The 26754-nt window shown below is 51.1% G+C and overlaps 1 protein-coding gene across 1 annotated transcript; it reads right to left on the bottom strand.

Annotated features, from left to right (window-relative positions):
* Positions 1–348: 348 nt before the first annotated feature.
* On the bottom strand, positions 349–20655 carry LOC127036686 (uncharacterized). Its single transcript, XM_050927804.1, has 5 exons — positions 20010–20655; positions 17998–18504; positions 10694–10782; positions 9430–9556; positions 349–1190 (listed from the first exon to the last, which is right to left on the bottom strand). The coding sequence occupies exons 1-5, from the start codon at positions 20593–20595 to the stop codon at positions 619–621; spliced, it is 1881 nt and encodes a 626-aa protein (XP_050783761.1). The 5' UTR covers positions 20596–20655; the 3' UTR covers positions 349–618.
* Between the last annotated feature and the right edge of the window lie 6099 nt (positions 20656–26754).

Genomic DNA, 26754 nt, shown 5'->3' with positions numbered 1-26754 from the left:
TTAATGCCTTGGCTCATGAAACCGTATACAGGGAAGCTTGACAAGAGCAAGGAATGGTTCAACTACAGGCTGAGCTGGTGCCGAATGACTGTGGAATGTACTTTTGGCTGTTTAAAAGGGCGCTGGCAATCTCTGTATGGGAAGCTAGACTTGGGGGAAAGCAGCATCCCTGCGGTTATATCCGCGTGCTGTACCCTCCATAATATTTGTGAAGGGAAGGGTGAAACATTCAGTCAGGCATGGACCTCTGAGGTTCAACGCCTGGAGGCTGAATTTGCACAGTCAGAGAGCAGGGCTACTAGAGAGGCCCAGCACAGGGCTTCAAGGATCAGGGATTCCTTGAGGGACGAATTTGAGGCTGAAAACCAACAATAATGTTTGGTGCCTTGCACGGGAATGAAGTGCAGTGGTTCCAATGTTAGTAGGAATCTGTTTTTCCTAAGCTGATTTGCAGTGCCTGTTTCTTTCCTGGGCTAAGGTATCTTTGACTTTCTGCAATAATAAAGACTGTTTTCAAAGCCAAGAATTCATTTATTGAAAAGAAAATAACTTTATTGACAGACGCACAACATTTTGGGAACCTAAAAGGGCAGAGGGGTGGGGTGGGGAACTGTACAGTCACAGGTTTGAATATGTCCTGTCTGGAGTGCTGTGCAATGACTGCTGCACTTCAGGATGCCTGTACTGCATGGTGAGGGGGGTTGAGTGCAGAGGGTAAGGGTCGTAGTTCTCAGGGCTGGTTGGTGAACGTACAGGTGTTGGAGGCAGAGGGTAAGGGTCGTAGTTCTCAGGGCTGGTTGGTGAACGTACAGGTGTTGGAGGCAGCTGGTGGAGGTAAGAACCTTGATGCTGGGGAAGGGGGTTTGGAGCTGACATTGGGATACAAGGGAAAGAGCTTTGGGATGGGGCGGGGCGGTAGTGCTCTGCCTGCATGGCTACGAGCGCCTGGATAGAGTCTGCTTGGCGTGCCAGGATGTTTATCAGCTGCTTTTTGCTTTTCTTCCTGGCCGCTGCGTTTCTCTGGCGGATCCTGCTTTCCCTTTCCCTCCAGTCCTGCAGTTTTTTATTCTCTCTGGCAGAGTGATCTATAACTGTCTGCAGCAGGTCGTCTTTGCTTTTTCGTGGCTTCTGCCACAGGTTATGGAGTCTTTGAGCTGCTGTTGACACGGGCAGCTGAGAACTCAAGGTCGCTTGTGGAAGGAAAAAAAGGCAACAGTTAACAGAGGCAGCTTTGTTTATATCTCAGACAGTTATTCCCACACAGTAAAGGAGTTTACAGTCTTCATTTTAGCATAATTTTCCCATACCAAATAGAGTGCACATAACCCACAGGAGCCCTGAAATGGTGAGTAAGGGGGCCTGATTGCTTCAGGGCTGTGCTGGGGTTTCTGTGCATTGGGGAAAGCAAACAGCTGTGGGGGGCACCTACACTGAACACTCTCCCAACATTTCCCACAGGAGTTAATCGTGGAAGATATCTCGGTGCTTCGGGTCACCTGGGAAGGGGGAATGATTGCTTCAGGGCTGTGCTGGGTTTCTGTGCATTGGGGAAAGCAAACAGTTGCGGGGGGCACCTACACTGAACATTCTCCCAACATTTCTCACAGGAGTTAATCCTTGAAGATATCTCACGGCTGCAGATCACCTGGGAAGGGGGACTGATTGCTTCAGGGCTGTGCTGGGGTTTCTGTGCATTGGGGAAAGCAAACAGCTGCAGGGGGCACCTACACTGAACACTCTCCCAACATTGCCCACAGGAGTTAATCCTTGAAGATAGCTCGCTGCTGCGTGTCACCTGGGAAGAGCAGGAGGGTCTTCTACAGCAATGTGGATTCTGCCCTGGCCCCTATGCAGCTTGCCTGTGTGCAGCAATGGTCCCTCTAACCCTCGTGGCACAGTGGTGCGGACGCGTTAACTTGACTGGGACAAGGACCACAGTGGCTCTCCCTATAAACTTGTGGAAGCGCATTGCCCACGCTCTGGCTGAAACTTTTGAAGATATTACCGAGGCCAATTACTGTGACGTGATAGACCACATCAATGGGCTATTCCACATCTAGGCATGCATGCATGCGGCCATAACCCTCCCTCCTCTCCCGAAACATTTCCATCCTGAAAATAAAAGCTGCTTACTGGGAACCCGCTCCTCTGCTTGTCCTTCACCAAGTACCGGCTGCTGCGACTGGCTGCCTTCCTCCTGGCTTGAGAAGAGCTCCTGGCTGCATGCCTCCTGGGACTCCGGGATGTCTCCTCCCATCCCAGTACCCTCACTCTCGGTTTCCTCCTTCCCCCCACCTCCGCCTCCACCTCTCCCCTCCGCTCTGAAGTGTCCATCGTGGTCCTCGGATTGGCGGTGGGGTCACCCCCAAGTATCACGTCCAGCTCTTTGTAAAAACGGCAGGTCGGGGGGGCAGCACCAGAGGGGCAGTTTCCCTCACGGGCTTTGCAATAGGCACGCTGCAGCTCCTTCACTTTAATCCTGCACTGCAGTGCGTCCCGGTCATGGCCCCTTTCCAGCATGGCCCTTGAGATCTGCCCATAGGTATCGTAATTCCTACGGCTGGAGCACAGCTGGGGCTGCACAGCTTCCTCCCTCCAAACACTGATGAGGTCCAGCAATTCGCCATTGCTCCATGCTGGGGCTCGTTTGGCGCGTGGAGGCATGGTCACCTGGAGAGATTCACTGATTGCACTCCACACCTGGCTGAGCAAACAGGAAGGGGATTTTTAAAATTCCCGGGGCATTTAAAGGGCAGGTCACCGGAGGCCAGGGCAGTAGAGTGCGAACTGATGAGCAGAGTGGCTGAACAGGCATTCTGGGATACCTCCGAATACCTCTGGAGGCCAATTACAGCGCTTTTGGTGGCCATGCTGGCAGAGCAGCGCTGCATCAGCAGTGCTATAGTTGTTATTCCCCAGGCCGAGGTGGAGTACAACCAGCGCTGTAGCCAGGAAGATACAGCGCTGTATGTGCCTTGCAAGTGTGGACGGTGAGTAAGTTGCAGCGCTGTAAACCCACCACCAGCGCTGCAACTCTCCAGTGTAGCCAAGGCCTTGATCCCACCCCATCTAACATCCCATCACAGACCACTGGGCATACTTACCTGCTGATAATCAAAGATGGAAAGACCAGAGGCCTAACACCTGAGGGGGGTACTCGGAGAGAACAGGAAGGGGATAGAGATACAGCTAGCCCTGTTATTCACTCTGACATCCACTTCCCTTCCTCCCACTGCTGCCAGCTCTCCCCAGCTCCTGGGACCCCAGGAACATCCACTTCTTGTGTTTTCTTCTCTACTCCTATTGTCCTCAGTGCTTCTATCTACCAGTTCCCTCAAATTTCTGGCTCCCCAACCACTTTCCAACCCCACTTCCCATTGTCCCAAGTGTTCTTTGCTCCAGAGTCCCAGGAGCTCCTGCCAAAAAAAAGTATTCCTCCTCCCCCTCCCCTTGCTAGCACCCCCTTTCCTGGAGCAGCTACCATCCTCTATTCTCACTATCACCAACCCTCCCAGCTCCTTGAGATCCTGGTCCAGCACTGTCCTATTGCTCCCAGCCGCTCACTGTATCCCAACTCCTTACAGTACCTACTGCATGGAATCCCCCCTTCCCACTGTCCCCAGATCTCTTGGCTCACTGGTGCGGTTTGCCCCAAGCCTCCCCGCACCCCAGCCTGCCACCATTCAGCCCCTCCCATAACAGCACCTAGTAGCCTGAGTAATGGCCCAGGATCCCCTTGTGCAGGACATTCTACGAACACTGAAGGAAAGGACAGGTCCTGCCCCAGAGCACTGGCAATTTAAGACTAAGATGAGAGACGGATGGACACAGATCGATGCGGGTGGGGAACGAAACAACGAGATGTGTGGGTCACTCTGCTAGGCAGTGCTCTTAGCACACCAGCATCCTAGCCATTGTTATATTTTGGTAGGCACCATGGAAAAGGTGAGTTGTGGGGAGGGATGGGAAGGAGGACAAGGAGGAAGCTTGGGGGATACTTTTGAGGAGCTCTTCCCAAGCATGAGGAGCAGTGGCGAAGGCACAAAGGGGCTTGTTTGAAATGTTAACAAGTGGGTGATGGAATATGGCACCATGGTCCGGTAAGAGGTCAAAGTCAGCACTGCGACATTTGGTCTTAAAAGTTAAGATTAGCAGCTTATGTTTGATTCAATAGAGGCAGGGGAGCCAGTGGAGAGACTCAAAGGAAGGGCTATGTCATGCATTGTCAGTGTCTTATATGCACCATCCTTTATACAGTCTCTCTCGGGAGCACCTCTCCACTGCATCAGGGACCAAACCTCCCATGTCCACAGATTTGCTGGTCTGGGGGAGTGTGGGCTCTTAAGCCCACCCACCCCGACCTTGGCTTGAGAGCCTGAGCTCCAGCCCAAACCCAGCCCTGAGCTCCAGACCTGTAATGTGTAGATGTAGCTTTCTTTGAGGCCATCCCCCACAGCTTTACTATTCAGAGACCAGGCCTCCTGGTGGCAACACCCATTTTTTTCATTGTGGCTCTCCAGGGAGTCCAAATGATTTCAAATTCCTGCTAATCACTCGCTCGCTGCAGGAGGAGACGTAAGCAGTAGGTATTGGCAGCATCACAAGAAGAACCTGGCCTTTATTAAACAACTGGAATAAGGAACGGAAGGGCCATTAGGTTGGTCTGATGAAACAAAACAAATCAAAATTTATGTTGGCAGAATCATCTGCCCAGCTTTTCCAAATCCTTCTCAATTTCATCTCACTCCCCTGTTTCAGTCCCTGTGGTCTCCTGGGCAGCAGCAAACTCCTCTTCACACCCAGTCCCTTTATCCCAGGTTGCACTTCCTTTGTGTTCCCATGTTCCGCTTCCCTTGTCTCCTAGTCATTACATATTAGTGTCCAGTTGTTGTTATTGCAGTTCAGGGTGACTGCACCTGTATTCCCTGTCTATGATCCACCAAGGGCACCCACTCTCAGGCTTCGAGCTCCCCAGCTGTCACCTCTCTTGGGCAGTGACACACGTCTCACTGCCTCCTGACAAGGGTATTTCCAGGCTGCACTATCCCCTGCCTAGGCTCTGAATGCCCCAGAAAGACATACTGCCCTAGCAGGCCTGCCTTGCCTTCCCTTCAGAGATGGTAACTATGTAATTGCACACGGATCTGTCTAAGCAAGCGCATTAATTCTTAAGGAGAAAGCAATACAGAGAAAATATTTATTAAAACGGCAAAAGAACTTACATGCCTGCTAATAAGCTCACCAGAGATCAATCGCTACAACTCCAACAAGCTCTGTGGCTGGTAAGCATTTCTTCATGCAGACAAAGGGTTTATCCTGGGGTGGGCAAACTACGGCCCACCACGGGTCGCTTCCAGCCCACCAGCTGTTTTAATGCGGCCCTCGAGCTCCCACTCTGGTGCTCCAGCTGAGGAGCAGGGTTGGGGGCTGCTCTGTGCAGCTCCCGGAAGCAGCAGCATGTTCCTGCTCCGGCTCCTACACGTCGGGGGAGCCAGGGGGTGCCGCTTCACATGCTGTCAGTGCCCCAAGTGCCGCCTCCATTGACTAGGAACCTCGGCCAGTGGGAGCTGCTGGGGCGGTGCTTGTGGACAGGGCAGTGCGCACCAGAGCCACCTGACTGTGCCTCCACGTAGGAGCTGGAGGAGGGACATGCCGCTGTTTCTGGGAGCTGCTTGAGGTAAGTGCCACCCCAAGTCTGCACCCCACACACCAACCCCCTGCCCCTGCCCTGATCCTCTCCTGCCCTCCAAACGCCTTGGTCCCAGCCCGGAGCACTTTCCTACACCCCAAACCCCTCATCCCCAGCCCCACCCCAGAGCCTGCACCCCCAGAGGGAGCCTTCACCTCCCCCATGCCCCAACCCCCTGCCCCAGCCCTGATTCCCCTTCCACCCTCTGAACCCATCAGTCCCAGCCCAGAGCACCCTCCTACACCCCAACCCCTCAGCCCCACCCCAGAGCCCGCATCCCCAGATGGAGCCTTCACACCCTGCCCCCTGCACTCCACCCCCTGCCCCACCCCGAAGCCTCCTCCCGCACCCTGAACTTCTTATTTCTGGCCCCACCCCGGAGCCCTCACCCCCTGCCAGAGCTCTCACCCCCTCCCACACCCCAGCCCCAATTTCGTGAGCATTTATGGCCCACCATACAATTTCTTTACTCAGATGTGGGCCTCGGGCCAAAAGTTTGCCCACCCCATGTTTATTGTTTGGTTACAAACTCAGAAGATGCACTCTCAATTTTATAGGGCCATAAGTGCTGGAACTAGGGATGCTGGGAGTGCTGCCGCACCTCCTGCCTTGCAGTGGTTTCCATCATATGTAGAGTTCACAGTTTGGTTTGATGACGCAGCAGCCCCACTACATAAATTGTTCCAGTGCCCCTGTACGGGGCCTCAGTAGGCCAAAGTCTCTCCCAACCTTCTCTAAGGATTGGGCCCCTCTTGGACCAGAGTACCTGTGTTCTCGATGAGAAAGAAGGGCATGAGTCAGTTTAAATTCAGGCTATTGATCCAAAAATCCTTTCTGCATCTGTTGGTCTCTGGAGAACCCAGTTTGCATTGGTATATGTGAGCCTCTGCAGGTGGTGGTGTTTTTCTGGTGTTGTTACAATATGAATAAATTTGCCTGAGCAATACTCACTGCTCTTGCCTGGAGGAACTACCCTTTCTCATTGCAACCCTTCTGCCCGTCTGAGTTGGCAGCAACAAGGGCCGGGTTCAGTATCTAGGGGTTCCGTTTCAATAATGCAATGCAAAACCGGCTCTAGCCCCCACCCAGTGACCTGGGACAATTACATACCACCCCCCTGGGCACCTCTAAGAGGCAATGCTTCCCCTCTTGCAAGCACAGAGTCTGAGTGTAGCAAAAGCCTTTTAATAAAGGAGGGAAACAATGCAGCATTATGTTGGGGAAACACCACAAACAGGATTCATAACACAAACCATGAGCAAAAGACCCACCCCCAAGTAAGTTTGGCAGTGTCCTTTTCTCCTCAGGGTCTTAAGTCCAACAACCCAAAAGATTACCCCAAAGTCCCAAAAGTCTAACACTCCAAAAGTCTCTTGAGTCCAGCAACCCAAAAATCACCCAAAAGTCGAACCCCAAAGTCTCTGTCCCTAGTCAGCGCAGCTCCAGTGTTCAAAAGTTTATCTGCAGAGTTTTACCTCCCAGACAGGGGGGCGGGGGTAGAGGTGTTAAGGGGCACCTTAACACAGTCCAAGACCAACTGCCCTCACCTTTCCATGGGGGTTCTGCTGCAGCCTTTAATGCAAGCCACTCCAATCATCCCACAAACTGCTCTGCCAGCTGCTCAGCAACATATCTTCAGGCCCCCTCACAGCACTCAGTGATTTCAGCTTGAAGTAGTGAAGCCTCAGTGCTGGAGCACCATTGGCCCAAAGTAAATTCAGCTTAGCAGCCTGTAACTACTCTCCTAAAATCAGACCCTGAAGTTCTTTTCCACAACTCACCACCGGATGTCAGGGTAGAGCTCATCCTGACTCTGCTTACATCAGAGCAATACATGCAGTCCCTGTTCCGCATGGATACATAAACAATTCATGCAATAGACTCCAAAGACATTGAATTTCATTCAATAAGGTGTGACCAGGATATTGCAGGAAATTGCTATGCCTGTCACAGCTAGGTCTTCCATTGTCTTTTCAGGGCGCTCCATTCGTATGTGGGCAGTTCTTGATAATGCATGTATAACAATCTAAACAAGCCTACATTACTGTGAGTCATTCGTTCCCATGTCCCAGAAGAGGAATTAACTCCTTCACACCCAGAGCATGACAATGCAAAGAGAGAGTGGAAGCAGACTCATACATATTTTCATTTAAATAAATAAATAAATAAAATACTACCAAACAGTCCCACTTTCTCCACAGGGTGATGTGGTCAAAGCAAAGGGCTAGGATAATGAATCATAAAATCATAGAAACGTAGGCCTGGGAAGGACCTCCAGAGGTCATCTGGTCCAGTGGTTCTCAAATTAGGGCCACCGCTTGTTCAGGGAAAGCCCCTGGAGGGCCGGGCCGGCCTGTTTACCTGCCGCGTCCGCAGATTCGGCCGATCGCGGCTCCCACTGGCCGCGATTCGCTGCTCCAGGCCAATGGGGGCTGCAGGAAGCGGCGCGGACTGAGGGATGTGCTGGCTGCCCTTCCTGCCAATTGGCCTGCTGACCCTACTTAAACCAGCACCAGGAACCGGAAGCTGTCTGAATAACTGGGATTCACCCTGCTCTGGATTGAGTATCTTGTGGCTCTCATGCTCACTCCGCTGGCTTGACTTCCGGGGGCCCTGACCTGGCTTGGCTCCTGGCATCTGAGCTGTGGTTCTTTCTGATTTGTCGCCTGCCTTTGACTCCCTGGTATCCTGACTTCGACTGATGCTGGTTACCAACTTGTGGTTCTGAACTCTGGTTTGTCTCCTACCTCTGATCTCCCAGGATTCTGCCCCAGCTAGCTCTTGGCTCCTGACTGTGGACCCCAGCTCTGACCACTTGGTCTGGTTGTCCATGACCCAGGCCTGACATCAGTACAACAATAACTGGATGAAGTTCTATAGCCTGTGTTATACAAGTCAGACTAGATAACCTAACAGTCCACCCTGGCCTTAAAATCTGTAAATCTGGAATAGATATTGGAATACCAGCATTTCTCCGCATGCCTCCAGCTGTGTGCACTGTGTCAGCAGCGACGATAGGTGAATGGTGGAGGGATTAGTGGAGCAGCTTGACAGAGTTGTGACTGTGATAAAAGACAGGTGTATGTCAACCCCGAGAGAACGGGTGTGCCTCATTTAAGTGCTGATTATTGTAGGTTGTGTCAGTAAAGGTGCACAGGGATTAAATAAATTAAGGGAGATATACCTATCTCCTAGAACTGAATGGGACCCCAAAGGGTCATTGAGTCCAGCCCCCTGCCTTCACTAGCAGGACCAAGTACTGATTTTGCCCCAGATCCCTAAATGGCCCCCTCAAGAATTGAGCTCACAATCCTGGGTTTAGCAGGCCAGTGCTCAAACTACTGAACTATCCCTCCTCCCCTGTCAGCAGTTTGGTGGCATATACACAAGGGTGAAGAGGTGGCAACATTTTGCAAGTCTAAGCTGGTTTGTGTGGATTGGGCTCACTGGTTCAGTGCAGGCCAGGTGTAGGAAACTTCCATTCACTACACCAGACCCAAACCCAAGTTTGACCTTTGCAAAGAGGAGGTGTTAGACTGTGCCATGCTGCTCCTGTGCTCTGTTCCCAGAGTGCTCTGTGGCGTGGAGGGCAGAGTGCTTGTATATGTGTCATTGGCACGTGGGGATGTTGCAGAAACAGGATGTTGCAGAAACAGGGCAGGGCTGGAGTTGCACGGTGAGGGCGTGAACCTTAACTCTTCATTTCTCCTTCTAAGAACCGAGGGGACAAGAATCCTCACCCAGCGAGGTCACATTCTCATAGTTCTCCTGCATGACGTCTCTGTGGAGGGCTTTCTGAGCGGGGTCCAGCAGAGCCCATTCTTCCCTGGTGAAATACACAGCCACCTCCTCGAAGGTCACCGGCTGCTGAAAGAGCAAGGGTCCCCCACTCAGTGCCTGCTGCCCAGTGACAACCCCCTATCACAGGAGGAAAGGTCCAGTCTTATAGAAGCTCTGGGAGGTGGGCCGTCAGCAGAGTGCCACCCCTACCCCACTCACAGCAGCCAGGAGACATGGGGGCGGGGAGAGACCCCCTCACCCCTCCCAGAAGACAGAGGGGATGGGGGTCTTTGCATTCCTCACACACGTACTAGCCAGAGGCAGAAGAGAGGTGCCAACTTTCTAATTTCCCCAGGGTGGCTTGATCCCTGCTTCACCCCAGACTCTGCCCCCACTTCACCTCTTCCCCCAAAGCCCCACCACTGCCTCGTCTCTTCCCAATCTGCCTCTTCCAAGGCCTGCTTCCAGCCCCGTTCCACCCCCTCCCCCAAGCATGCCCTGCCCTTGTTCTGCCTCTTCCTGCCCCAGCTCCTCCCCCTCCACTGACCAGCTGATCCTCGGCGGGTAGGAGGTGCTGGGAGCCGGAGGGAGGGGGGCTGATCAGTGGGGCTGCTGGTGGGTGCTGAGCACCCATTGTTTTTTTCCTGTGGCTGCTCCAGTCCCGGAGCACCCACAAAGTCGGCACCTATGAGGCAGATACAGGAAACAGAGCTGCTAGCATGGTGCAGGGACAGCTCCCTGGTAGGAATCTCAACCCCCTTCCCATTGCCATCAGCCAGATGTGAGGGGACGGGTTATCTCCCCGACACCTCACTGATGGGGGTCCCCTTCATATCTCACAGCAGCCCCTGGTTAGTAAATTCACATGCCAGCACTTAGAGGCTGGGGAGTTTTCCCAGTGCAGTCCAGGTGGTTCTTTCCTGTTCCACAGTTCAGGGCTTCTGTACCCCCAAACAGGGGCACTGGGACAATTTTTATAGTGGGGGTGCTGAGGGCCACTGAACCAAACTTTAAGAAACTACTTCAAGCCAGGGGGCACTACCACACCCCCAGCACCGCCTAGTTCCAGCACCTATGTCCCCAAAGCTCATGGGTCTGTTCCTAGGACCCAGCCCCCAGGTCAAATCATTCCCAGCAGGTTTGTCACACCCTGTCCTCTCCCTTTCTCCACCTTTTCCTCTCTCTCAGACAGGAGCCCACCAGCAACACCCCGATCATCCCTACCTGAACTGGCTCCACAGCCGCCATTTCCCTTCCCTGTCGCCTGGGAAGAGGGGATGAGCAGGAGCGAAACATGGATGTTATTCCGCAGCCTGTCAGGACAAAAAGGGCAAGTGGGCAGATTGCAGAAAAGGTTTTATTTCAATTTACTTCACGATTCCCCACAGGCTCTTTCCCTGCAGAGCTGTTCTCGACTCTGCCATGTAGGGCAAATGCTTGGTTGCTTTATCACAAAGCAGGCCTGGCCCCCTCTCACCAGTACTAAACCCACTGAGACATTTTTAAACCCTCCCAGGAACAAAGTCTCTGAACCAAATGCTGATCTCATTTGTCCCTATGTTAATCTGGAGTCACTCCTTGTACTTCCCTCCAGTGACTCTGGATTAACACTAGTTTCAGTGAAACAAGGCTTTGGAGCGATGAGGACAGAATCCTTTTAAACAGGTCACATCTGGCGTAAGGACTAGGCAACAGTTTTCCCTCCAAAATGTTAAGTTCCTGCAGTACAAAATGTGAAGTGCGGCAATGCAGCAAAAGTTGTGGTGATTGTAACAGAGCTGGTAATTTCCTTGGTAAGTGTTACTGAATGAAGTAAGCATCTTTGGAGACCATTGCATGAAATGCAGAGGTTCTGTATTATTGTGGGCCAGATAGATCAAAGGACTATATTGAACAAGGTGGCTGACAAGAATGGTCTTTGGGGACAAGATGTGTGAACTGGATTTCCTGGGAAATATCTTGAATGCAAATCCCCCACCCCAGTTTATGCAAAATCCCAGCCTTCTGAAGCTATGCCCTGAGGAGTGGGCCTTCATCTGCTGGCCACCTGTTATTTGAGGCCAAGATCAAAGGCCAAATCTGTATAGAGGCAAGACTGAACTATTTGTGGTTGTTCTGGTTCTAGTTAAGGCTGTTATGAACTTGTAACAACAACAAAAAAGCTTTGTGGAGTTTGAGGGCCTTGCTCCTACTACAGCCCCTGCTGGAGCTGGGGGCAGGGGCCGATTTCTGGTAAACTTATGAGCATGCATGTAGGTTTTTATTGTTTTTATACTGCTGATAGCCTCTGGAGACAACGCAAAGTGCAGACGCTGGCCTGTGTAGGCAGTGGTGGCTTGCTGGGGATATCACAATGTAGGCAGGGAGCTGTGCAGGCAGGAAACACTGTGTTCAGGAGGAAAAGAAACACTGGACACTGCATTAGAGAGGTGATGGCTGGGAGCCAGAAGCCTTAAAGTGGGTGCCCTTGGTGGACCATGCAGTGGAGATACATGTGCAGTTGCCCTGAACTGTGAAAGTGATTTCATATCAGTATTTGCTAAAAGGATATGACATTAGCTCCCCACCTGCTGGCCACTCACACAGGGAGCACTGGGTGATGCTTTTTTAACAGGAGAATGAAGGGTGTGAAATTTCCATGCCGTCACTGGCTAATAGTGGCCACTGATCCACCCCAGAGGTGGTTGCATCTCAGCGCTAGGGAAAGCAAACCTTCAAGGAGACAATTTGTCATAAGATTTTGGGGATACTTGTGGCTATTCATAGTGTATAAGGCCAGAAGGGATCAGTAGATCACCTGGCTTGACACCCTGTATATCACAGACCACCAGCACGAGGCAGCACTATCACACTAACCCAGAGACTGAAATCAGACCCCAGCATAACATCCCATGGGAAAATTAACTATTATGTTCCAGGGAGACACTAAGAGGGAGTGAGGACCGTCGATGTCTGAGCCCTCTACAATGGCAGGGAGATGATTCAATGAGATACACAAAGACAATCCTGGTGATTGACCAGCACCCAACACTGCAGAGGAAGGTGAAACCCCCAGGGTCACTGCCAGTCTGTCCTCGGGGCATAGCCGGTGCAAGGAAGTTTTGCGCCCTAGGCGAAACTTCCATCTTGCACCACCCCCCCAGCTAATCCCGCCCCCCTGCATCAGCTAACTCAGCCCCCCTACCTGGGGAACCCCTCCCCGCAGCAGCTACCTGCCTCTGCAGCTAACCCCGCCCGGGGAGACCCCACCTCACAGAAGCTAACCCTGCCTGGGGAGATTCCAACCCGCCACGGAAGCTAACCCCGCCCAGGGAGCCCCTCTCTCTGCAGCAGCTAACACTGCCTGGGCAGACCCTCCCCGCAGCAGCTAGCCCCACCTGGGGAACCCCCCCTCCCCCACGGCAGCTAACGCCACCTGGGGAACCTGCCCCAGCTCACCTTGGCTCTGCCTCCTTCGCTGAGCACGCTGGCGCTGCTCTAATTCTCCTCCCCTCCCAGGCGTGCAGGATCGATTGGAGGAGACTTAGAGCGGGGGGCTGTGTGCTCAGCGGAGGAGGCAGAGTGGAGGTGATCTGGGGCAGGGAGCGGCTCCCCTCTGCGCTCCCCCCCGTTACTGCGGGCCGCCCTCCCTGTGCCCCCGCCCCCCGCCCCAGCTCACCTCCACTCCACCTCCTCGTCTGGGCGGGCTTTTAGGTGCCCCCAACCACTAGACGCCCTAGGCGGCCGCCTAGTTTGCCTAAATGGTTGCACCAGCCCTGCCTGGGGGAAATTCCTCCCTGACCCCATCCACTCAGAGCCTGAGTACAAGAACCAGCCAGCCAAGCACTTGAGAGAGAGAACGCTCAGTGCCACCTCAGAGGCCTGGGCCTCTCATTCAGTGTCCCATCTCCAAACATGGCTGTCTCTTACAAAAATCAAATCCCATGGAGGAAAATAGAACGAAACATTAACTGTGGCAAGTCATGGGAAGTAAAACTAGGCAAGGAGGCCGAAAATGAATCTGAAGAACAATTAGCAAAAGACACACAAACTAAGAGCAATTGTTTCTAATGCACATCAGAAGCAGGAAGCAGCCAATGAGTGGGGCCACTGGACTATCAAGGTGCTACAGAACACAAAAGAAAGACAAGCCTATGGAGGAGGAGCTAAATGAATTATTTGCATAAGACTTCACTGCAGAGAATGTGATGGAGATTTTCACACGTGAGCCATTCTTTTTAGGTGACAAATCTGAGGAATTGCTCCAGACTAAGGTATCAACAGGAGGTTTTGGAAGAAATTGATGAACTAAACAGTAATAAATCACCAGGGCAAGATTATATTCAATCAAGAGTTTTGAAGGAACTCAAATAAGAAATTTCAAAACTACTAAGTGTGGTATAAGCAGCAAAGAATCCTGTGGCACCTTATAGACTAACAGACGTTTTGGAGCATGAGCTTTCGTGGGTGAATACCCACTTCCTCAGATGCATGTAATGGAAATATCCAGGGACAGGTATATATATGTGTGCTAGCAAGCAAGCTAGAGATAACGAGGTCAGTTCAATCAGGGAGGATGAGGCCCTGTTCTAGCAGTTGAGGTGTGAAAACCAAGAGAGGAGAAACTGGTTCTGTAATTGGCAAGCCATTCACAGTCTTTGTTCAATCCTGAGCTGATGGTGTCAAATTTGGTATGTTACTTACTGCTTAAATCAGCCTCTGTACCAGATGAGTAGAGGATAGCTAATGTAATGCCGATTTTTAAAAAGGCTCCAGAGAGGATCCTGTCAATTACAGGCCACTAAACCTACTTTAGTACCAGACAAGTTGATTGAAACTCTAGTAAAGAACAGAATGATCAGACACATAGAAGAATATGTTAGGAAAGAATTAGCACGGCTTTTGTAAAGGAAAATCATGCCTCACTAATCTATTAGAATTCTTTGAGGGGGTCAACAAACATGTGGACAGGGTGATCCAGTAGATATAGTGTACTTGAACTTTCAGAAAGCATTTGACAAGATCCCTCACCAAAGGGTCTTAAGCAAAGTAGGCAGTTCTGGGACAAGTCGGAAGGGATCAGTAATTGGTTAAAAGATGGGGGGCGGGAAGGTAGGAATAAATGTTCATTTTTCAAAGTGGAGTAAGGTAAATAGTGGGGTCCACCAATGCTATGTACTGGGTCCTGTGCTGTTCAACATATTAATAAGTGATCTGGAAAAAGGGGTAAAGAGTGAGGTGGCAAAGTTTGCAGATGATACAAAATTACTCAAGATGGTTAAATCCAAAGTTGACTTTGAAGAGACACAAAAGTATTTCACAAAAGTGGATGAATGGGCAACACAATGGCAGATGAAATTCAATGTTGATAAATTCAAAGTAATGCACATTGGAAAACATAATTCCAACTATACATATAAAATGATGGGGTCTAAATGAGCTGTTTCCACTCAAGAAAGAGATCTTGGAGTCACCGTGGATAGTTCTCTGAAAACCTCCACTCAATGTGCAGCGGGAGTCAAAAAAGCGAACAGAATGTTAGGAATTATTAGAAAAGGGATAGATAAGACAGTAAATATCATAATGCCACTATATAAATCCACAGTACGCCCACATCTTGAATACTGTGTATACTTCTAGTCACCCCATCTCAGAAAAAGATATATTAGAATTGGAAAAGTACAGAGAAAGACAACAAAAATGATTAGGGGTATGGAACAGCTTCTATATGAGGAGAGAATAAAAAGACTGGGACTTTCATCTTAGAAAAGTGATGACAAAGGGGAGATATGATGAAGATAAATAAAATTATGAATGGTGTGGAGAAAGTGAAGAAGAAACTGTTATACACCCCTTCACATAACATAAGAACCAGGGGCACACAACAAAATTAATAGACAGCAGGTTTAAAACAAACATACGGAAGTACGTCTTCACAAAGCACACAGTCGACCTGTGAAACACATTGCCAGAGGGTGTTGTGAAGGCCAGAAGTATGAATGGGTTCAAAAAAGAATTAGGTAAGTTCCTGGACGATAGGTCCATCAATGGCTATTGGCCAAGATGGTCAGGGACCCAACCCCATGTTGTGAGTGTCCATAAACCTCTGACTGCCAGAACCTGGGACTGGAGAACAGGGGATGGATCAGTCAAAAAATTGCCCTGTTCTGTTCATTCCCTTAAAGCATCTGGCCCTAGCCACTGTCATAAGACCAGATACTGGGTTAGATGGACCATTGGTCTGACCCAGTATAGTCATTCTTATGTTAAAGGAAGGAGACCAAAAAAAAAAAAAAGACTTTACTGGGGGGAATCCCTTCCTAACCCCTGCAGGTGATTGGCTGAAGCCCCGAAGCATGAGATTTTAGGAACATAAGACAAACTGGATTGGAGCCCCAGGGCTGCCAAGCCCTACCCCCTTTCATCAGAAGCAACCTGAAATACAATCCTACTCATAAATTTGTCAAGCTCTCTCTTAAAACTAATTAAGTCCACCACCTGCCCCTGAGGAGAGTGAATCAAGGTTGGTCATGGGGAATTGAATCCCCCAGCAAATTCCAGCAGGGAGAATGACTCAGGTTCCATTGAAAACATGAGCTGTTGCTGTAATTAAAAGGCCCTGGGAATACCTCCAACATGGAAAGGATTTTTTACCTGATATTTCATAATTATATAGAAAATGGCAAAATCTGAGGTTCCGTATGAATGTTCAGTAATTAAAGAAAGAAGGGTGGAAATGGAGGTATTTTGAATCAATCTTCACAAATAAGAAAGGAAAGTGGGAATATGAGAGGAATTGTATGTTAATAGGTCACAACAGGAATAGAAGGAAAATTTGAATGAATTTTCTTATCAGTATTTTATCAATAGAGAGAACCCCCCCCAACATTTGCTATGCAATCCTTGAAATATTCAAGAATTTGAGGAAATGGCAAAATCTCAGGAGATTTTAATGTTAACATTTTATAATGAGAGAGAGAGAGAAATATCACAGCAGATATTAAATGAGTATTAGATAACTAGAGAGAGAATGAGGCAAGGCTTTAAGGTATTTTATAGCAATCTTGGGGAGTTTTATGTCAGAATTGGGGAGAAGTGGGTCAAAACCTAAATATTTGATAATAGGGAGAAACAATAAAATCTGAGGGCATTTTACATCCATTTTACAATGAGAGAGAAAAGTGGGAACACTTGAAATGATTTTATATGACTGTAACCAAACACCGCCCTATCCCCGCCACACACACATTCACAGGATGAGCAGGGAGTCCTTTGAAAAGCTGCTTGAAGAGGACAAGGCAGGGGAATATGGAGAAGGATGGCTTCCTGGCAGCATGGAAGGGTCAGCATCAGGGGATGAGCAGGTGACTGGTGGGAGCTGCATAAGGCAGTTGAGGGGGGCAGTTGTTGGGACTGGGTAACCTGAGGCTGGGTGGGCAGTCTCCACTGGGGACTCTAGTTCCTCCCTTCTCCTTCTGTGCATCTTCCATGCCCGATGGCTGTCAGAGAATGACCACCATATCCCACCCCATCCCACCCCCAGCGGCGGCTCCAGGTACCAGCGCACCAACCGCGTGCCTGGGGTGGCAAGCCGTGGGGGGCACCCTGACAGTCCCTGCGAGGGTGGCACTCAGGCACTCTTCGGCAGCATGCCTGCAGTCCCGCGGATCGGCAGCAATTCGGCGGTGAGTACACTGAAGCCGCGGGACCGGGGACCTCCTGCAAGCAAGCCGCTGAAGGCAGCCTTCCTGCCGTGCTTGGGGTGGCAAAAAAGCTAAAGTCGCCCCTGCCCACCCCACAGGCAGCCGGATCTCGAGGCTCCCCCAAGCAGCACCCACTAACCCCCTTCCCATCTGGGGAATGACACAGGACAACAATTTCCTGCCTAAACAAGGACAATCTGCTGCAGAGAAAATGGGCAGCAAAATATCCAAAATCTGAGGAGATTTGAAATTGACACTGGAGAATTATAGAGAAAATGGGGCAAAATCTAATAGAAAAGAGGTCAGTCATTTGAGAAAAAAGTGCGCGGGGGGAAATCTACATGGATTTTACCTCCATATTCAATAATTAGAGCGAAATGGGGGAGAATTGGAGAGAGTTTTCATCAGTATTTGGGAGGGAAATGGCCAATTCTGAGGTGATTTCATCCTCCTTTGTCCCTGCTATCCTATGTTCTCTTCTCCTCTCGCTGCAATTTCCTGACTACACAGAGATAGTTAAATCTACATGTCTCTCTCCCCTCTCCCTTCAATCTCTGTTTTATTTTGCCTCTCTTCCCTTCCTCACAATTCCACTCCCAAACTCAAAGGGGAAAACCCACTGGAGACAGGTCTCCTTGCTCCCACCCTCCATCCCAGTTTTGCTCCTGGAGCAGATCCTGACAAGAGCTGAGAGCCACAGTGTCACTGTTGTTAACACAGCTCCAATGACTCCCGCAGGAGCATTGGCAACAAGGGAGCAGATTCTGAGGCAGTGAAATGTGACATTCCAGGAGCATTTGTGCCTGTCCAGTCCCCAGCTCTTTCACTGAGGTTTCACTTCATCACCTGGTGTCCCCGGCTCAGGGGTTGAAGTCAGCAGAGCCGGGAGCTGCCCTAGGGGGCTGGTTCCAGCCAGGGAAAGTCCCCACCTACTGCTGGGCTGAGGGTACATTGATGGGGCATCATGCCGTGGTGCGGGAGAGGCAGCAGGGGCCTGTGCTCTTGCAGCCATTAGAGACAGGAGTTGCTCGAACAGTTCTCTCTGTTGGGCTCTGTCCTCCTCCCTTAGCCGCCGTTCCTGTTCCAGGAACTGCTTTGCAAGTGCCTGCTCCCTGGCTGAAACGCTCGCCTCCAGCTGGATGGCGAGCCTCAGCCTCTCCACCTGCCTCTCAGCACGTTGTTGTTCCAGTCTTTCATCCCTCTGCTTCTGGTAGTGCACCTGCTGCTCTATCCGCTGAAGAACATGGGCCATGACTTCGTCACGGAAACGCTTTCTTTTGGACCGGTCTGCGAGGGTACGCTGGGCCAGGGATGGAGTTCCTGAAGAACAGCAGGCCGTGTAGCTTGAGGGTCCTGAAACAGGACAAGGAAGAGAGGGTTAGTGTCTAAACTAGCTCGGCGGAGGAGACAGAATCAATAACTGAGGAATCCCAAGGACATTAAATATAACAGTTCTGAAGTGAACCTACCCATATTGTGAAGGGGACACTTCAGTCCTCACACTGTCTCTTGACACAGCCTTGTTAATCACAGTGACAGATATATAGAAGCAAAAGTTTAAAATTAACAACTTTACTCTGCTTCATAAAAAACTTCGTCACTTATTGCAGTATGGGGGAGGGGTGTATAGCGCCCTCGCTGCAAAAGGCTTTTTCTGTCGTTTCAGACCTTTCCTATTTCAGAAGGCATAACAGTTCTTCTGGTGCCCTCATGGCAGAGAGAGATGTTATTCCAAGCTGCTGGAGGGAAACCTGTAGTGTAAGCAGCAGAAGTATTCAAATTGGCAATTAATCTTTGATTATTAGTAGGTAAATATGTCTAGTGGTCTGTGATGGGACGTTAGATGGGGTGGGATCTGAATTACTACAGAGAATTCTTTTCTGGGTGCTGGCTGGTGAGTCTTGCCCACATGCTCAGGGTTTAACTGATTGCCATATTTGGGCTCGGGAAGGAATTTTCCTCCAGGGCAGATTGGCAGAGGTCCTGGAGGTTTTTCGCCTTCCTCTGCAGCATGGGGTATGGGTCACTTGCTGGAGGATTCTCTGCACCTTGAGGTCTTTAAACCATGATTTGAGGACTTCAATAAATCAGACATAGGTTAGGGGTTTGTTACAGGAGTGGGTGGGTGAGATTCTGTGGCCTGCATTGTGCAGGAGGCCAGACTAGATGATCATTATGGTCCCTTCTGACCTTAAAGTCTATGAGTCTATGTAAGTGATGGGGGAGAGATTGGGGAGAGGGGCCTGGAAAATTCGCTCTTCCACTCAGTGTGACAAACTCTCTAGAGTTCCTGCTTCAGGAGAGGTTTGGAGCTATGAGTAGCTAGGATTGGGTCAGAATCTATGAGGGAATTAACATGATGCTGTGTTAGCTCACACATGGCTTATCCTGTTAGTACTGTATGCAAAATTTTCTGAAATCTGCAACTTTACTCCACCCTTGCCTGGATTATCTCTAATGGAAATGGACTAGATTTGGTCATACAGAATACTGTTTCCCAAATACACACACACTCAGTTCGTTGTTTGTTGACAGGCAGCTGCATAAACCTAGGAGTGATTACAGAGTGGCAAATTTCTAATTACTGAAAGGAAAACAAGAATGACCATGGCAAATTGCTGTGACTTAAAATAACCATTACAGCTGCTGTGTGGAAGTTGGAAATTCCAAGCCCCCACTGTGAACTCCACGTGATGGGGGAGAGGAAGGGGGGGATGCCTAGGGACTGTAATACAATCTGCCGTTACTAGCCAAACACTGGTAGCTCAGGGTAGCTTACTGGTTTTGCATTGCTTCTTAAAGCAGAAATCGCTCCCATTACTGTAATAATACACTTTGAATTGGAACCATACACTTACCGGCGGGTTCTAGGGCTGCTTCTGTCTCCACCGGGCTGTTGGCAGCAGTCTGTTCTTCAAAGGCAGGAGGATCAAACAGCTCTTCTGAATGGGGACTGAGAATTTGGTGTTGAGCCTGATCCACCGCCTGCTCTGGAACTGGCTGCATTAAAAAAGTCACTTCATGATCCTGGCTGGGAACCTGCTGCTGCCTGGAATTGGGGGACAGCAGGGCACCATCCCCACTCACCAGGTCATCATGAAGCACAGTTGGCTCTGTGCTGGGCACAGAGCTCAGGACCCGGTCAAAGTCATCATAAAATGGGCATGTCATTGGTGAGTTGCCCGAGGAGCAATTCTTATCCCTGGTCTTCCTGTATTCTCTCTTTAGCCTTTTAATCCGCTCCCTGCACTGGTCACTTGTCCGGAAAATCTGCAGAGCTGCCAGCTTTTTAGATATCTGCTGGTACAGGTGGTCATTTCTGGTGCTTTTGCTGAAATCCACAGTTTTACTGGCCTCACACCACAGATTCACCAAAATCTGGCTGTGCTCAAGTGACCAGGAAGCAGCTCGCTTTACAAAAGGCTTGAATGGATCAGTCTCCATTGCACACCCTGGAGGATTTCTGATCGTGTGCTTGCAGATCAGTGCTCAGAAGACAACTGGTTAACTCTGACTTGCTGCCATTCGCAAGGGGGGGCGTCCGTTTGCAATAGAGTGCATTTCAGATTGCTAGCATAGAGAGGACTAGAGAAGTTGTCCTTATGAACTCTGGGATACATACAGAGACTCCCAGAACCTGAATCAAGCCAGGGTCATGTCTACACTGCAAAGCAATAGGGCTCAGACTCCCAACCCTTCAGGGTCCTGGGACCCTGGATTCAAGCTCAGGGTTAGCACAATTGCAGTGTGGAAGCAAGTGGGCTTTGCATTGAGCCTGAGGTTTATATTGCAGTGTAGAGACAGCCTTGGTCACTTTCCTGTTCCCAAGGCATTCACTCTCCTGTAGCTGGATTAGCTCCTACAAGGGCTAACAGGAGCAAAAGCTGTGGTGTGTGTGTCAGTAATGCAGCAGCTCTGGGACTCACAGATGCAGGAGGAGGAGCAGAGATGGGGACTAGTTCCCTCTGGAGAAAGTCCCTGTCAGTGTGTGTGGCACGCTGCAGCCCAACCCAGGCTGGTATTGAAGGAGACATGAAGAGGCTGGAACAGCTGGGAGCAGGGGGTGCTGGCAGGGAGGAAGGAGAAAGAACAAGACACCGAGCAGCTCCTGGCTGTGGGTGCTCTGTGAAACACAAGATGCTGCTACCTCCAGTGTGACCAGGGAGCCCTGGCTGAGCAGCTGCTGCTTTCCCAGCCAGGTCTGTGCTGGAGAGAGACCTTCCTTAAAGTTCTTCCTGTGCCCAGCTGAGGAAGGGACTGTCTCCAGCTGGAAACATGCCCCCCGGGCAGCCCCAGGCTCTGCCAACACCAATCCCTGAGCCGGAGACACCAGCTAATTGAGAGAGACTTGGGGAAAGGGCTGGAGATGGGCAGGAAAGTGACTTTCAGAGTTCACAGCCTTTGGGAATCTGCTTCCTTGTTAACGTGCCTGGATTGTAGGTGCCTTGACAGCAATGAAATTGCCTTCAGTCTGCGTCCAGCTGCAGTCAGGATATGCCCAAGGGGCACTGGCCCTAGCTGCCCTGAGTCTCAGACATAGGCTGGCCCACTCTAGCCCCAGCCTGGGCCACGGGGGAAGAGTGGGAAGCAGGAAGGGACCTCGGGGCGGAGTTTGGGCAGGGACATGCCTGACTGCTTGGGGAGAATGGTACAGGAACACCCAGAGTTCTCCAGTAACTATATAAATACCTCCTTCAGAGATGGTACAGGAATGCACTGACCCCTCATAAGACAAGGCTGGGATGAGAGGACAATGGATGGGGATGTTTTGTTTGAACTCGCAGGTACAAGGTGTAGGGTTGGTAACTAGCCACGTCTGGTGTGGAACATGTAACTTGTCTGTATCAGTGTATAAAAGGAGAAGTCATAGGAGGGGCATCTTTGTCCAGCCAACGGGGCAGCGTCCTGGTGCCCTGACTGAGCTGGTACCATGGTCAGGGGCATATGTGTGTTAGTGCACCTGTAACCATGGAGCCAGGATGCTGGTATCCTGCTTTGCCGACAATAAACCTGGCCCAGTGCCTTTGTCTCTGAATTGTGCCTATGGTCTTTCCTTATGAGTAACACCGAGAGCTGCTGCTGAATGAACACACAGCATGTCTGCGAGCGCAGCTGACATCGGGGCTCCAAGAACCGTAACAAAGCGGCTGCAGCAACAACCCTGGGAAGCCTGATCAATAACATCCGAAGCTGCTGGCCTCCCTTGGCCATTACTGCCAGCAGAATCCACTCCCTGCTGAAAATGGGGCTGTGAAAGGAGGCAGAGGGGGCAAATCAGAAGGGAGGGAGGGGGAAGAATTTGTGCAGGGCAGGCAAGCTGAATGCATTGGTGGGTCAAAATGTGGAGGCATGGGAAATGGAGGGGCAAAGTCAGGGCCAGGGAGTAGGCGTGGGGTTAAGAAAAGGGGAGGTGCCTGGCAGCCAGTGGCAGAAGGCATGTCCGGGAGAGGGAGGGGTTAGGGGATAACAGTTACCTCACAATGCAGGGAGCTTTCTGAAGTGTTTGCACTCAGTGTGTGGAGGCAGAAGGATGTTCTATCTCCGTACCCACTCTCCAAAGCTGTGTTCCCTAAGGCACAGTGCATCCCTAGGCCTAGACGAGGCAGCTGATCCCGATCTGAAATGATGTATGGAGCTGCTGAAGGAGACTGGAAGCAGTGACATATTGTTTACACACACAAACAAAGACAGACCATCACACCACAGACACACACCCACCACAGACAGACACAGATACATGTGCATGCATGCACGCGTGCACACACACACACATACACAAAGACAGATGGACACACCACACCACACACACACACACTACCTCACCCAGACAGACACAGATACATGCACACACACCCACACACACACAGATGCACACCAGAGACAGAGACAGTGAGAGAGAGAGACACCCACGGACACACACATACACAGCACACCACACACAGACACATCACAGACACATACACCACACCACACACATGCACACAGACACACCACATCACACACACTAGACACAGATATAACACACAGAAACATACCACACCACACACACCACATCACCACCCCACAGACACACACCCCACAGACAGACAGACACACAGAGACACCACACATGTGCACACAACACACAGACACGCACAACACGCCGCACACAGAGACCCACACACCACACCACACCCATGCACACAACACAACACACACAATAACAATTTGTAATCTTCATACGTGTTTTTGGTGTTGAAACATGAGCATCCTCAGTGCCAGCGAGGGAGCAAATGGCACAGGGGAGCAGTTTCTTAGTTACTGTTATTTCTATTCCCTTGGCCCAAGAAGCTCCAGTCTCACAGCCCAGGACCTGCTGTGCTAAGGACGGTACAGGCCCAGCCCTGAAGAACTGACCCCCCAGGCACACACAGGGTGGGGGGCAGGGTAGCAATGTGATGGCAGCAACTGGCATGTTAGTGCCAGTGGTGGATTAGCCATTGGGCCAATGTGGCCCGTGGTCAGGGACCAGGGGCGGCCCCAGGCACCAGCACGCCAAGTGCGTGCCTGGGGCGGCAAGCCACTGGGGGCGCTCTGCCGGTTGCAGCGAGGGCAGCAGGCAGGTTGCCTTCGGCGGCATGCCTGCAGACGGTCCGCTGGTCCTGCGGCTTCGGTGGTCCTCCCGCAGGCTGCTGCCGAATCCGCGGGACCGGGGACCTCCTGCAGGCACGCTGCTGAATCCGTGGGTCTGGGGACCTCCCGCAGGCTGCTGCCGAATCCGCGGGACCGGGGACCTCCCGCAGGCAAGCTGCCGAAGGCAGCCTGCCTGCCATGCTTGGGGTGGCAAAATATCTAGAGCCACCCCTGTCAGGGACCCTGGCCAATTGGGGGGCCCCGGAAAAATGGGCACCCCCCATGCCCCAACCTGCTCAGCACGCCTGGCGCTCCAGCCGGGGAGTGGCAGGAGTGCTGGGCAGGCAGAGTGGGGAAAGCCCCTGTGCCCCGACTCCACTCCCCAGCAGACTTGGGGGGAGGACGGGGGTGACTGCAGGAGGAAGGGGTGAGGAGGGACCCCCACTTGCTCTGGCCCAGGGCCCCACCAACATCTAATCCGCTCCTGGTTAGTGCTACCGTTTTTTTGGGGGGGGGTTAATTAGGCTGGGAGCAGCTAAAGGGGAGGGAGAGGGACACTGAAGGGAAGGGCTGATGGGGACAGGGATGGGGAGTAGAAGAGGAAGAGTCAAGATGTGCACTCTCCTCTACAAGGAGCAGGTCAGACTCCACAGATCTACAATGCTCTGAAGATAAGAACGGGCATACTGGGACAGACCAATGGTCCATCTAGCCCAGTAACTAGACACCGAGCCATTGACCACTACCTGTTGAGCATGACGATGTAGCCAGCTTTCTATTCACCTCATCCAATCCATACTTCTTTAACTTGCTGGCAAGAATACTGTGGGAGACTGTATCAAAAGCTTTGCTAAAGTCAAAGTATATCACGTCCACCACTTTCCCCATATCCACAGAACCCATGATTTCATCATAGAAGGCAATCAGGTTGGTCAGGCACGACTTGCCGTTGATGATGAATCCATGTTGACTGTTCCTGATCACCTTCCTCTCCTCCTAGTGCTTCAAAATGGATTCCTTGAGGACCTGCTCCATGATTTTTCTGGGGACTGAGGTGAGGCTGACCGGTCTGTAGTTCCCCAGATTCTCCTTCTTCCCTTTGTTAAAGATGGGCACTATATTTGCTTTTTTCTAATCGTCTGGGACCTCCCCTGATTGCCACAAGTTTTCAGAAATAATGGCCAATGGCTCTGCAACCACATCAGCTAACTCCCTCAGCACCCTCGGATGAATTGCATCTGGCCCCAGGGGCTTGTGCATGTCCAGCCGGAGGCTGCGTTGGGCAGACGAGGAGAGGTTGCTAGCACGGCAAAGCAGTGTAAAAGGCATCCCAGGTTGGAGAATTGAGGGCACATAGCTGTCCACCAATCTAGATTGTACCCTGGGTAATGTCACAGTCACTCAGAGCATGGTGGGTCACATCCTTTCAGGGTTGAGTTGCAGCTTTTACACTGGAGAGGAAATTTCCTTTCTCTGACTCCTCTCCATGGGGTGCTGGCTCTGCTGAGTCAGGCTGGCTCAGCTCTCACCCCTGGCTGGGTCTGGGGGAGGGGTCTCTGTGGGTTCCTGGCTCTGAGCCCTGTCCTTGGGCTCAGATACCCAGGAGCATTATGGGATAGCAGCCTTCAACTACCTGAAAGGGGGGTTCCAAAGAGGATGGAGCTCGACTGTTCTTTGTTAGGGTGACCAGACAGCAAGTGTAAAAAATCAGGACAAGGGGCAGGGGGTAATAGGTGCCTATATAAGAAAAAGACCCCAAAATTGGGACTGTCCCTATAAAATTGGGAAATTCCCCATCTCAGTGGTAGCAGATGATAGAACAAGGAGCAATGGTCTCAAGTTGCGGTGAGGGAGGTCTAGATTGGATATTAGGAAACACTATTTCACTAGGACGGTGGTGAAGCACTGGAATGGGTTCCCTAGGGAGGTGATGGAATCTCCATCCTTAGAGGTTTTTAAGGTCAGGCTTGGCAAAGCCCTGGCTGAGATGATTTAGTTGGGATTGGTCCTGCTTTGAGCAGGAGGTAGGACTAGATACCTCCTGAGGTCCCTTCCAACCCTGATATTCTATGATTCTATGATTTATTAGGTGGCGGGGGGGACTCACTAGGGTTTCCAAGGGCAGGAGGAGGGGGTGCTGTCACTTGCTGACAGACGCTCACACGGGATCCCCAGTGATGGGCTCTCAGCTGAGTCTCTCCAAACCCTCTTTATAGCATTAGCCCAGCCCCTCCCCTGGCCCCACTGACCCTGTGGGGAGGGGTCAGAGCAGGATAGGGAGGGAAGGCAGGCTGGCAGCTGCTCTGGCCCAGAGTGAGGAGCTCTGGGACTGGGGTGTGCATGGTTTGCTGCAGAGCTTGGCACCAGCCCTGAATATGGACCTGTTTCCCGAGTTGGCCTGGCCATGCCACTGGGGGCCCTGGGGAGAGACAGAACACTGGTGCTGATGGCCCAGACTTGGCGTCATGGAGGCCACGGGCCTGGCCCTGTGGAACCATGTCAGGCCTTGAGGCCTGACCCAGTAATGGGTGTCACACCTGGGGGACCAGTTAGAGCAGGGGTTGGCAACCTTTCTGAAGTGGTGTACCGGGTCTTCATTTATTCACTCTAATTTAAGATATCGCGTGGCAGTCATACATGTTAACGTTTTTAGAAGGTCTCTTTCTATAAGTCTATAATATAGAACTAAACGATTGTTATGTGTAAAGTAAATAAGGTTTTAAAAATGTTTAAGAAGCTTGATTTAAAATTAAATTAAATGCAGAGTCCCCCAGACCAGTGGCCAGGACCCGGGCAGCGTGAGTGCCACTGAAAATCAGCTTGTGTGCCGCCTTTGGCACCCGTGCCATAGGTTGCCTACCCCTGACCTAGAGAGAGCTAGAGCAAATGAACTCCAATTAAATTCTGAATAAGAGCATCCGCATGGGGGTTTAATGCAGTTTAACTAAACCACTTTAAAAGTTAATTGGGATTAATTTTCCAGAGTGTCTC

The sequence above is a fragment of the Gopherus flavomarginatus genome, chromosome 18 (genome assembly GCF_025201925.1).
Source record: "Gopherus flavomarginatus isolate rGopFla2 chromosome 18, rGopFla2.mat.asm, whole genome shotgun sequence".
Lineage (NCBI taxonomy): Eukaryota > Metazoa > Chordata > Testudines > Testudinidae > Gopherus > Gopherus flavomarginatus.
This window is presented reverse-complemented; position numbering and strand designations above follow the sequence as displayed.